Consider the following 13,365-nt stretch of genomic DNA (forward strand, 5'->3'; position numbering starts at 1 on the left):
GGGCCCCTGAAGAGCAGGCAGCCAGCGGCTACCCGTCCCCACACCCGCCAGGACGCCGCGGGACGGGCACGGCCAGCTACTCACGTCCTTCAGCCCTGTCAGCTCGGTGGAAGTTTCAGCTGTGGGTGCCCAGATCTTGACATCGTGGTCAAGGCCACTGGTTGCCAGCACAGGCAGGTGAGGGTGGGGCTCGAGACAGTTCACCTGGTCAGGAAAGGAAAGCACAGGCTCAGGCTGGACGGGAACGGGCTTAAAAACCACTACTCACCTTGCGCCAAACATACTTCTCAACCAGAGCTGAGGCAGAGCCGGGAAGGCAGGCCCGACCATCATGAGCGTGGGCGCAGGGCCCCGGGGGTGGAGGAAACACTGGACACAGACCACTGGACACAGACCACTGGACACAGACCGGGTATAAGACCAGGCCTCTCTCTCATTCCCTAAGTAGAGGCAGGGGTGGCCTCGCCCTAGACACAGCCCCAGGGGTGGGTGGGTGACTGGCCAAGCTCTCTGCTGGCTTCACAAAAAGGCAGTGAGGTCCAGGTGACCTCATCCACACCGGATTCCACAGCTCCGACTTGCCCAAGGCTGGGGGGCAGGGGGTGGGGGTGGGGCCCTCTCAGAGGCTTTCACGAAATGGCAAATAAATTTTTAAAAATGAAGAAAGCAACAGTTGCCGCTGAACGCCCGGAAGACAGTCCAGGGACGATTACATTCACTTGGCGCTGGGGACTCGAACTGGAGGGAGGTGCAGGCTGCCAAGAGGCAGCCTGCGCGAGCAAGGAGGTAGGTACGGGAGGCTCAGGTATGCTCGAGAACCCTGTGCGCCCCGGGGCTCAGCACCCTGCTGTCCGCCCCGAAAGCCCGACAGGCTCAGCTCAAGTGTGGCACAATGCAGGAAGAGAGCTTCCTACACCCATGGTGTCCGCATCAGCCACCTCTGGGTACCGTCACCAAGCAGGGGAGATGTTCTCCCACAGATAGGCCGGCTTCTGGCTTAGGCAGCCTCCTTCCGTCTGGAGGCACCCATGCCCCCTGCTGTCCGACTTGGAAACATCACCTTCCAAACGGCAGGGCAGGGTGGGGCGGGGTGGGACAGGGCAGGGCAGGCAGCTCCCAGGGCCTCTGGTAGAGCTGGTCCCAGGTCAAGCTGCCAAAGCATTTTCGGGCTTTGAGTCAGATGAGGGATAGATAGGAAAGGCCCCAGAAGGAAGAGGGTGTGGTTCCAGCCGCTCCTCACCCACCCCCCATCCCATCCCATCCCGCCCTGCAGCTGCCCTGTAGGCCAAGAAAACAACCCCTGGCAAAAAGCCTCCTTTATCTTTCACTTCTCTCCGGACCAGCCTCCTCCTGGCCTGCACACGCAGGGGGGAGCAGATGAGGGGAAACGGGAGCCAGTATCGGAAGTAAAACGGACCCAGACTTCCAACCTTCTTCGTTCTTCCATTTGACAAGTAAATAAAAATGCTCCAGAAAAAAACTGAAGCTAAAGCCTGAGCCTAAGAATAAAGCAGAAATCCTACTTCTCTTCTCCTTCTCTCATTCCCCATGGGGATCCCCAGTTTGTGTGGGGGCTCTCTTGGGCAGTGGGGAAGAGCCTCCGGCCTGTGCAGCGCGAGGAGGCACTAGACAGGGCGCCACTGCCTGAGAATATGATCGAAAGATCCGTGACCACTCACACACGCCAACCTGAGCTCCTCCATCCACCTCTTGATAAGCCTCTGCTCCGCTCTACTCGGACCTAACCTCTGCTTGAGCAGGTCAGTAAAACCAGAATGCACAGAGGAGAAATTCCTTGGGACTTCAGACCGAGGGCAAAACCGAGGGCAGAGCCAAGGGCGAGAGGAGTACCAGGAGCACACAGTACCTGGGCTGGAGCCTGCCGGGGGCGCTGGCAGAGAGCTTCTGGACCAGGCCCGTCTGAGCGCCAGGACTTACCCGGTCAGTAACACGCCTGAGCAGAGCAAAGAGCTCCAGCCTTAAGAAGACCGGACTGGGCGACGCAGGGATGGGAAGGGGCAGCGAAGTGCTTTGGGAGACTAAGGACTGTCCTCCAACATCATCCCCCCATCCGTCCCCGAATGGGAACAAAGAAAGGACTAGAGTTTGAGCCAAAACCAGACTTAAGAAACCTGGGCAAGGCAGACAAGAATGTCCTAAGACCCCTTCTGGTTCTAAGGTTCTACGTCATGATGAGCTGCTCTCTGCCTGCTTTGGAGGCCGGTGCCTGGTGACCCACTGCAGGCAAGTCAGGCCCAAAGAACAGAGAGGCCAAGCGAGGGCACACAGGTCATCAAGCTCCCCAGCTGGGAACCTTGTTTCGGGGCGCAGTCTAACTCTCACTCTCGGGACCCCTCAATCCAGGCCTGGGGCCCACCCATCCTGTGCAGGTGCCCTCCCCACCTGAGCGCCCGGACGCCTCGCCAAACCCCGAGCCTGGCCGAGGGGAAAGCAAGCCGGCCTGCGGAGTGGGCTGAGGAACGGACAAGGGCTGGCCTGCACGCAGCCCCCCGTCTCTCTGGAACGGAACGCAAGGCGGTTTAGGATCTAGAAAGGATTCATGGCCCCTTGTGACTTCCTTCTGACTACACGCCTACTGCAGAACTCTCATGAGGACTCCGGTGTTTTAGTGTGGCCACTGCAGATGACAGAAGAGGACCTAGGGAGAGCAGGACATGAAGCAGGCAGCCGTGAGACACACCTTCCAGCTCAGGACCCCTCTCCACGTACGTGCAGGCTGTGGAAGCCTTGGATCTGTCCTGGCCCCAGGTCCCCCAAATTTAGACCAAACCAGAAAACAACCTGAAATGATTTCACACCAGGGCAAGAAACACATAAGGAAAAGGAGTGCGACAGCAACGAACCATTCTGAATTCTTGCGCTCTCAGGATGAGCCTACGGACGGACGGCTGGGCTCTCTGCAGCCCCACGGAGCGCAGAAGGAACGAAGTGGGAGGGAAGCCGAGCCAGCTCGGCTGCTCCCCAGAGGCCCTGCACCAGCCTGCCCATGGCGATCGGCACGACGTGGTCTGCCACACCGCCTCTCTTCTGCCGTCCGAGAACCTTACACTAGGAAGCCACTCGACCCCCTTCCTAACTCTGGGTCTCAAAATGGAAAGAAATATATGGTTAGCGAGATGCACCACAGAAGCAGACCACGCTTCACCCCGCCATCAGGGTCCCCGTGCTGCTTTTCTGCCCTGCCTCTGGGAAGGTGGCCCACAAGTCAAAGGACAGGCATAGCAGGCTGTTCAGTCATTATTTAAAAATAAATAAATAAAAATTCTGAAAAATTAAAAAAAATTGTTTTGGGTGTTTGCTCTGTCCCTATTAGGTCCTTCTGGCTTATATCCGTTGACCCAGGATCTAGTCAAGATCACTACCTCGTGCCCCTTGGGGGACGAGGCATGAGCCACGCAAGCGTCTCTGGCTCAGCGCAGGATGGAGCGCCCCGAACTCCAGCGCTTTTCTTTTAGAAAAGGTGTCTGCCTTGAGATCCCTCATTCAAGCCGGAGGGTCTCTCCAAAGATCCCTTTCTCTCCTCAATAAACCATGCTTTAGAGGGGCAGAAGACAGAAAAAGGGAGACAAGATCCTGCCAAAACCTCGGCAGCGCCGGACGACCCTGCCGCCACCGTGCCGGCTGGACCCGAGCCGCGGCGTCGCGGCGTCGCAGCGTCACGGAGCCACGGAGCCAGAGCGCCGCGGGCCTGCTGGGACCTACCTTCCAGGCGGGAGAGCAGGGAGCCCGGCAGCCCAGCGCGGCGTACTCACCACGCCTCCCTTGTCCCCCTCCATGAACTGGACGATCTGGCACGATGACTTCTCCCAGAGGAAGATGTGCCCGCAGTCACTGCCGCTCACCACAAACTCACTCTTGGGGCCATAGAAATTGACGCCTTTTACTGAAATGATAAAGGAGGGAAGAAACCACTGGAGAGTTGGCATCGGGCCTGTATATATTTACCTCATAGGGACTTGAGTTATTCACAAACTCTAAGTCAGCTAAGAGCCAAAGAAGTCCTTTCACTTTCACAGAACAAATCAAGGGACTGTGTGTATATTAGAGGCCAAAAATCACACCAGTCCCAGAAACGATTTCCGATCCCCCGCAGGGCTCCACGGGGCTGAGGGGCTGCAGTCCCCCAGCAGCAGCCTCGGTCCCCGCGGTCTCCGCCCTGTGGAGCACCTCCAGCCTCACTAATGCCTTACTTGTCCCAGGCTGAGTCACCCCAGCTCTGCCCACGCCCAGGCAGCCCTGTCCCATGCGCGAGGATCACCCTGGGTCTGTCAGGGCTTCTTGGGCTGCCAGCAGGCCTGAGAATGAGGGCGGGCGAGGCCGCCGCCGCCCGTCAGAGGCTCAGGAACTGTGCCTGCTACCGAGACTCTCAAGGACACGGCTCCGGCCCCTGAAATGACTAAGAGAAGCCGCGCATCCCAGCAGCCCTGTGCGGCACCACGGCGGTCATGGGACCGCACTCAGCTTCTCTCTGCCCACGGACTACGTTCCAAGCACTGGTTCCCGGCTCGCCTCACCAGCTCAGAAGAAAAAGGACAAGTCACTGCTCTCCCCAAGTCAAACTTACGACAGGTACCTGTTAGGGGTGGTGAGGACAAGGAGCAGCGGCCACCACAGCTCTTCCGATTGCTGGCGGCACACAGGGAGCTTTTAAAACACCCCTATCAAGCTGCACCCAATCCCAATTAAACCGGAATGTCTGGGGACAGAAGCCAGGCCTTAAAAGACCGGCAGGTGACTCCGTGGCGCCGCCGAGCTCAGGGACCACAAACACAACACAGACGGCCCCTCTTCGCCACAGCCTGGGGATGAGGCACTGGCACCAGGCCTCTGTCCCTGCCTCGTTCTGCAGACTTGTTGCCCCTCCGCCCTAGAGTCAGAAGCTCCTCACCCCTCCCGACCCCCGGTTTCAGGCAATTCAGTGCCCCAGACTGAGGAGGGCTCTCCCAGACTCCCTAACAGCCTGTTAAGCCTGAAGTTACCTGAGATTTTTTTTTTTTTTTAAGATTTTATTTATTTATTTATTTGACAGGCAGAGATCACAAGTAGGCGGAGAGGCGGGCAGGGAGAGAGAGAGGAGGAAGCAGGCTCCCTGCCGAGCAGAGAGCCCGATGCGGGGCTCGAACCCAGAACCCTGGGATCATGACCGGAGCTGAAGGCAGAGGCTTAACCCACTGAGCCACCCAGGCGCCCTGTGACCTGAGATCTTGAGAAAAACACATTCACTCACGTCTTCTTAGGCCTGACTGAGGCCCCACCCCTGCAGCGAGAGAGGCTGCGGGGCTCTGTGCTTGAGCTCAGCACGCCACGGAAGCTCCAGCCCGATGAGTGACACCCTCTCACGGCCCTGACAGGCAGCCCCGTCCTGTCTGTGCAGCCGCAACGACACGCTGCAGTCCCTCGGCCAACCCCGGCCGCTAGGGGGACGAGCTTACCTGTGGCGTTATTCCGGTGGCCCTTGTATCTCTTCACGTACTGGGCCCCATCGCTGTGAGCGGAGTTGAAGAGGTAAATATCTTCGTCGTTGTAGCTGGCCAGGAGCTCTGCCAAGAACAAGCACACAGCAGTGAAGGCAAAGGCTGAAACAGAGCTGGGACCAGGAGTGGGGGCTGGGGTGCAGCTTCTCGCCAGGAGCGCCCCCTCCTAACACCCCGCCAGAGCGCCCATCTCGCTCCGCTGGAGCGGCAGGCAGGTCAGGCGTCCGGGGCAGACCGAGAACAGGCCGCCGGCCCAGGGGCGGCAGGAAGCTCAGGAACGTCACACCCGTTAAGGCAGGAATGAGCCACAGGCATAAGCACCTGCTCAGGAAGGAGCCTGGGCTTCGGGACGGGCACGGCGAGCCTCATCTGCGGCTTTCTAAGGGTGGCGCCCGCCTCTCGAGGCTCGCCTGCGACAGCCTCCCGCTGCGTGCCGGGCGTCGGCAGCCAGGCCCCGGTGGCTCCGGGGGGAGCCAGAGCACAGCGGTGAGCGCTGAAGGGCACACGGCCCACGGGCTCCGCAGCTCCCTAGACAGAGGGGGCGTGCCAGCCTAGGAGCTGGGCCCTGCTCACGTACCTGTGCCGTCGTGGCTGTACACAAGACAGGTGATGTTTGCTTTGGACTCACTGTTCACCTGCAATAAGGAGCAGATACTGACTGATGCCCCACCCCCCACCACTCGTTACACCACCTTCAGGAGACAGGTTTTCCTTCAAAGTCCCCTCTATCTTCTCCCAGAGAGTGAGAGAGAGAGAGAGAGAGGCAGAGACAGGAGTACAACGAGTGAAACGTGGCCAGCTTAGGGGAGAGGGCTTCCTGCTGGTGGTTTTCTGTGTGCGAGCCATGTGACAGACACACTCTGTCCTCCAGCCTTACCATCCCGGGGCAAGGCGATGACCTTTACCTCTACACTCTGTGACCAAGAAAACCTAGGCTAACAGAGGTAAAGCGACCGCCCAAGATTGCAAAGCTGGTAAGTGGCGGAGCTGGGACTCAAATCCAGGGAACGGACTCCAAAGTCCAAGCAACTCCATGCCAACGATTCTGGGGACAGCCCTGGGCTTGAGTTAGGAAAGCTGGGAAGCACTGGCCCCTCGTGAATCTTACCAGGTGATGAGGACAGAATTTCTTGAGCACGCCATTGTTCTCATTCTCATCGATTTTTCGCTGGTCGTAAATCCTGTAACGGAAGAAACAGTAAAATGTTAAAATTTAACGAACGCCTGGGGCACCTGGGTGGCTCAGTCATTAAGCATCTGCCTCTAGCTCAGGTCTTGATCCCAGGGTCCCAGGAGCCCACACCGGGCTCCCTGCTCAGCAGGGAGCCCGCTAGTCCCTCTCCTTTTCCCCCTGCTTGTGCTCTCTCTCACTCTCTCTCTTTCTCTGTCAAAAAAAAAAAAAAAAAAAAAAAAAAAAAAAAAAAAAAAAACCCAAACTTACAAACTGATCCCTTAGAGAACTGCAAAGCAGGGCAGGAAGAGCCGGGAGCTGGACGTCAGGACAGATAAAGGACGTCACCGCACCGGGATCCCGGCTCCCACTCTTCCCAGAAGGCCCTCCTCTCCCAGCCCTTTCCGAATCCTGACTCTCACCCAGACACTCCCCAGTTCAAGCGGAACCCTGAATCACATGAACCCGAGTGGCTTCTCTCTCCTCTCAGCTTTTAATCGCTCACTATTTCCACTGAAAATTCTCCAACAGCCTTTACTGCTACAGAGGCCAGGCTTCTAGAAGTCCGTGGGTCTTCAAGCCTGTCTTGGCCTCTAACTTGGCCCTTTCACCCTCTCGCTCCTCACAGTGACGATTATACCCCCCAGCCCCCGCCCAGGATCTCCTTAAGACTTCTTTCCTCCTGCCTTCATTCCCATCCAACCACTGTCACCACTCCTCATTCTCGGTGATCCAAACTCTGACTCTTCATTCCAACACCTAGGACAGATGTCATCAGCCAGGTATCCTGTCAGGTGCGGGACATACGGCAGGAACAAGCCTCCGCCGGTGTACTTCCCCCACCTCGGCGCTCCTCTCCACAGCTGTGCTTTCCCCCTCCGAGGACCGGCTTCGCCAAGTCCAGTCCTCGACCTCTCCCTCGTGCCTGTCTGCCCATTTCCTAAACACCCTCCCTCCCTCTCCTGACTTTCCACTATTGCTTTTTCTGTCTTTCCCTCTCATAGTCAAACTACTGAAAAAAGCAACCTGCGTTCAGTGTCGTCGCGTCACTTCCTGTTCCCTTCTCAATCCATTCCGATCTAGCTTGGGCCCTCAACCTGCTGGTGAGGCCTCCCTGGCTCGAGTGACCGGTGGCCCGACAGCCTCCACCCACAGGCCACTCTCTGGGCCTCTCCCTCTCCTCTTGACACCATCCGGGCGGTGGCCAACCACCCCTCCCCGGCGTTCACGAGCTTGTCGGTCTTTCTCTCTTCAACGCTGACACTCCCCGGAGCTTTGGTCTGAAGTTCTCCTCTGACTCTACAGGGAAACCATGACGCAGAGGGAGGTTTGGCCTAGGTGATCTGTAGTATCCTTCTAACTGACTTCCTTGCTCGTGCTGTTGCCAGAATTATTCTAAAATGCAACATGTTATGCAAATTCCCCGCTTAAAAGCTCTCCAGTGATTCTCTATTTTTCTCCTAAATAAAGTCCAAATTCCATCTCTTAGGACTCTCCACCTCTTCTCCAAGAACCTGTACATTATACGAGAACAAGCAGAAAAGAGCGAGGCTTCCTTGAACACACTGTGTCACGTGTCACAGCCTGCGTCCTACCTCTACCCGCGATCCTCATGTCCAATTCGGTTTGAGAATTTCCTCTGTGAGGAAGAACAGCATGGAGAAGTGGTTTCTCCCGCGTTTAAGGAGTCTGAGGTCAAACACTGACTCTGCTGCTTAGCAGTGGAGTAATCCTGGGCATGTACTTAACAATTTTTATCCTTAATATACCTGTTTCTCCAGAATGTTCCTCAAAGGCGAGGTCTGTCTATCTAGCTGTGGGCTAGCACCAGAGTGCTCAGTAGCGTGGGAGGAATGGAGGAACGAATCAATACATGTCTGTGTTCCCCACAACTTCCTGCTTAACGTCCTACATTAAGAGAATTGTCCGGAAATGTTTGCGACGTGAACCCCGAAAAAAGAAAAGACAAACAGGAGACTGCTACTGCCAAGTACTCCTCCTCAGCAAACACAGCAGCTGATCATCTGATGTAAACAAAGCCTCATCAACAGCTCTTAAATATCACTAAGCCACCGTAAACTCTCTAAGTCAGCAAATTAGTAAAACACATTTAAGTATTCAATATTTTGGTGTATGGCCCATTCGGTGTTCCTCGGTATGGAAGGCTCTCTGCTCTTCCTCTTTCTGAGCAAACCCTACCTTCCTTCCCCTCTCTTCCCTAACTATTTAAGAAGAACCTACTACACTCTAGATAGGACGCTAGACTGGGGGTTGGCAAACTTGATCTGAAATGGTAAGACAGGAGATGTTTTAAGCCGTCAGGCCATCTGGTCCCTGTCACAACTACCAAACTCTGCCACTGTAGCATGAAAGCAGCCTTGGATAATATGTAAATAAATGGCCATGGCTGTGTTCCAATAAAACTTTATTTATAAAAAACAGGCAGTATAGGGGCATCTGCGTGGCTCAGTTAAGCATCTGACTTTGGCTGAGGCCACGATCTCAGGGTCCTGGGATGGAGCCCTGCGTCAGGCTCCCCACTCGGCCGGGAGTCAGCCTGTCCCTCGCCCCTTACCCCTCCCCCAGCTCCTGCTTGTTCTCTCTCTCAAAACTACAAAGAAAACAAAACAAAACAGGCAGTAGAGTTTGCCAGCTCCTGTGCTAGATGGTGCGGATACAAAGATGAACACGAATTATTCCCCTATTTTCTAAGCATAGGACCGGCTCTTGATATTTAAAAAATTTATTTTTTTTAAACATCAGAGACTTTATTTTTTCGGGCAGTTCCAGGTTTACGATACTATCCGGGGGTGGCAGGGGTTTCCCTCACTCTCGGCCCGCACACACATCACCTCAACACTACCAACACCACTCACCAGAATGGTTTTTGTAGGCTTTTACCAAGGATGAACCTACACTGACACACTGCGACCACCTGGGCGTTTGCTCCTGATGCATTTTCTACAGGTTTAGACAAATGTAGGACACAGATCCATCGTTATGATGCCATACGGAGCATTTTCACTGCCCGGAAAATCCTCTGTGCGCTGCCTGTTCCCTCTTCCCCGCCCCCACCCCTGAAAACCACTAGCATTTTTATCGCGTCCATAGTTTTTTGCCTTTTCCCGAATGTCATATTCTTGGAATCACATAGTATACAGCCTTTTCAGACTGGCGTAACACGCACTTCATGGTCCTCTGTGTCTTCACGTCTTGACGGCTCACTTCTTCTTGAGCACTGAACCCTAGTCCAGCATCTTGATGTACCAGTTTATCTAGTCACCGACTCAGGGACACCACAGTTGTTCCCAAGTTTTGCCAACAGTGAAAAAAGCTGCTCCACACATCCGTGTACAGGTGTCTGAGTGCACGTACTTCTCAGCTCTACTGGGCAAACACCAAGGAGCACAGCTGCTGGATGGTGCAGGAAGAGCATGTTTAGTTTTGTGTGAAACCACCAACTGGCTTCTGGTGTGGCTGTACCGTCCCGCACTCCCACCAGCAATAAATGAGAGTTCCTGTGGCTCCGCACCCGGCCAGGATCTGGTGCTGTCAGTGTTCCAGAGCAGTATCTCGTCATTAGTATGCATTTTCCTGATGACCCAGGACGTGGAACAACGTTTTACATATTTATTTGCGATCTGTATACCTTCTTCAGCGAGGTGTTAAGGTCTTGGACCCATTTTTTAATTGGGCTTTTTTCTTGTCGAGTTTTAAGAGCTCTTCGTGTATTTTACGTAACAGTCTTCTATCAGATATGCCTTTTGCAAGTATTAAATCCCAACCTGTGATTTGTCTTTGAATTCTCTTGCACAGAGAAGTTTTTCATTTTAACGAAGTGTACCTTATCAACTACTTCACAAATCATGTTGCTGGAATTATATCTAAAAAGGCATCACCACTTTTTGTCCGACATCTCAGCAAGGCTGCAGGTGTGGCCGCTGCTCTCCAAGCCTCCCAACACCTCCCAAGGACAAGGAGGAAGATGCCGGAAAGCCAACCAAAAAAGACAAAGGCCCAGTGAACAAATCTGGGGGCAAGGCCGAAAAGAAGTGGTCCAAAGGCAAAGTCTGGGACAACCTCAGTAACCTGGTCTTGTGTGACAAAGCAACACGTGACTAACTCTATAAGGAAGTTCCCAACTATAAGCTTTTCACTCTAGCAGTGGTCTCTGAGAGACTGAGGAAGCGACATCCTCTGGCCAGGGCAGCCTTTCAGGAGCTCCTCAGCGAAATCCTTACTGAATCGGTCTCAAAGCACAGAGCACAGAGCTCAGGGAGCTCCCGCCAGCAGCGCCGAGCGGGGAGGTGCCCGAGCTGCCAGTGAAGATGCATGAACAGAGCCGCGACTGGACATTCCGGAAAGTAACAATTTATTAAATCAAAAATAAAAGCCACCACCATACCAAAGGTCGTCCAGGTTTTCTCCTATGTGATCTTCTAGAAGTTTTATAGGGTGGGGTTTTACTTTTAGGTCTGTGATCCATCCGAGTCCGTTTCTGTGAAGGGTGTAGGGTCTGTCTAGATTCCATTTTCCACGTGTGGACGGCGCAGCCGCTCTAGCTCCGCTTGCTGGGCAGATCCTCTCAGCCCCACTGTACTGCCTGACCTCCCTTGTCAAAGATCCGTCGACTACACTGACGTGTGTCAATGCAGGGCTCGCCGCGCTGTCCCACGGATCTGCTCGTCTATTCTTCTGCCAACACTGCACTGTCTCCGTGACTGCAACTTTATGGGACGTCTTGAAGCCGGGGTTATCAGTCCTCCGACTCTGTTCTTCCCCTTCCGTACTGTGTTGGCTGTTACAGATCTCCTGCCTCTCTATATAAACTCTAAAATCGGTTTATCACCACCCACAAAATAACTTGCCGGGATTTTTACTGGAATTGCACCGCATCAACAGATCAAGTCGAGAAGGAGTGACATCTTCACAACACTGATTCTGCCCGCGCCCTTCAAATCCAGCGCGGTTTCAGCTCAGTCTCAACACCCTATGGCATCTCCACAGGCCTTCACGGACCCATTAGCTTGTTACCTTAAGCCTCTCTCTTCCCTCATCTCTTCTCCCCCCCCCCCCCCCCCAGCCTGCCCACCACCTGCCCCTGCCCTTAAATCTAGCGTTCTCTCGGTGTTGCTGATACCGGCCTAAGGACAGAAAAGCAAAGGGACTATTTATTGAGTGTTTATCAACCAGGGCCTATACCAGATCCTTTACCAATAAATTTACATGTCAACACACCAGGATTCATTCACCTGATACTTTCTCCTTTTCCTCATTCCCGTCAATCCGTAAACCTAATCCTACCTAAGTAGGATGCAGTAGTAGGAACCCACGCCTCCACCACCTCCATTTGCCGACTTTTTCCTTTCTTCCCCCACCCCTTTTCTGGCTATAGGCCAAAAAGCAGGTCTCTCTAGGCTTCCTTTAAATGCTTCTTCACAATACTAAACCGAAATGCAGTGTTCATGATGCAAAGGCCTTGAGGATGAGTAAGCAATTTCTCTGTATTCCCTTGAAGGAATTCCTTCAGGCTAGGAGTGAAAGCTAATGGCGTCATGATACAAAATAGTCGTCAAAAATATTTCCAGATTTGTACTGGAAGGCGAGCTCTTTAGGACCCTTCAAAGAAATAATCAGAAAGGGGAAGTCTGGGGCGCCTGGATGGCTCAGTGGGTTAAAGCCTCTGCCTTCCGCTCGGGTCATGATCCCGGGGTCCTGGGATGGAGCCCCACATCCAGCTCTCTGCTCAGCGGGGAGCCTGCTTCCCCCTCAGCCCCACTCTGCCTGCCTCTGCCTGTGATCTCTGTCAAATAAATAAATTCTTTAAAAAAAAAACAAAGAGAGAAAGGGGAAATCCCAAAACATCCAACTGGCTGAACTGAAGAGGTGCCCGAGAAACTGAACCGGCCTGATGGCAGCGACGAGCTGGGCTGCTTGAAGGGCCACCTACTGGCACGGGGTCAGTGCGCCTCCAAACCTACACACGTCGGGTAACAGCTTCCATCTGCTAAAAATTTGCAATGTACAAAGGGACAGAGACTATTGAGCTGATAACAGACAGAAAATCCGGGGCGCCTGGGCGGCTCCGTGGGTTAAGCCGCTGCCTTCGGCTCAGGTCATGATCTCAGGGTCCTGGGATCGAGCCCCACGTCGGGCTCTCTGCTCAGCGGGGAGCCTGCTTCCTCCTCTCTCTCTCTCTGCCTGCCTCTCTGCCTACTTGTGATCTCTGTCAAATAAATAAATAAACTCTTAAAAAAAAAAAAAGACAAAATCTAAGTATTCCTCCTTGTGCTAAAATGTTGAAACTGATTTCCAGCCTTAGTCTAACCCTGGCAACATTATCAGCTTTGGATTAAGGCATTATCAACTGCAGTTCTGGGTAAAGCCAACTGCTCTAGTCTCCTCCAAACATCAAGGACCTAGTGGTTGGATTATCTACAGATACAGACTTTTCAAGCAATCCAAACCTCTAACTAAGCAGGAAATCCAAACCAGAAATTTCAGTAAATGCTTTATTTGGAGGAGGCAGCACCTGACAATTACAACCCTTTTCGATCAATACCTTATTAAAAACAAAAACACTATTCCTCCATATTTACTACTGGTGAATAAAGGGTAAGAATTTGGAAAGCAAGGGACACAGGAAATAGGCACAAAGTTGTCTAATTCTCTTGTGGCAGGATTCTTGAACAAGGGAAG

The 13,365-nt window shown here is 53.8% G+C and overlaps 1 protein-coding gene across 5 annotated transcripts in view; it reads right to left on the reverse strand.

Moving 5' to 3' along the window:
- The window catches only part of DCAF8 (DDB1 and CUL4 associated factor 8), a 40,583-nt gene that overhangs the window by 1,265 nt on the left and 25,953 nt on the right, over window positions 1-13,365 (reverse strand). For all 5 annotated transcript variants that reach the window (XM_032845692.1, XM_032845694.1, XM_032845691.1 and 2 more), the window contains 5 exons: window positions 6,604-6,676; window positions 6,073-6,130; window positions 5,454-5,561; window positions 3,774-3,904; window positions 85-204 (listed from right to left, as the gene is read on the reverse strand). In XM_032845692.1, coding sequence (XP_032701583.1) covers window positions 85-204; window positions 3,774-3,904; window positions 5,454-5,561; window positions 6,073-6,130; window positions 6,604-6,676 — 490 coding nt within the window. The remainder of the gene's footprint in view (window positions 1-84; window positions 205-3,773; window positions 3,905-5,453; window positions 5,562-6,072; window positions 6,131-6,603; window positions 6,677-13,365) is intronic.

This window comes from Lontra canadensis, unplaced genomic scaffold (assembly GCF_010015895.1).
Source record: "Lontra canadensis isolate GAN:19392208 unplaced genomic scaffold, GSC_riverotter_1.0 scaffold168, whole genome shotgun sequence".
Lineage (NCBI taxonomy): Eukaryota > Metazoa > Chordata > Mammalia > Carnivora > Mustelidae > Lontra > Lontra canadensis.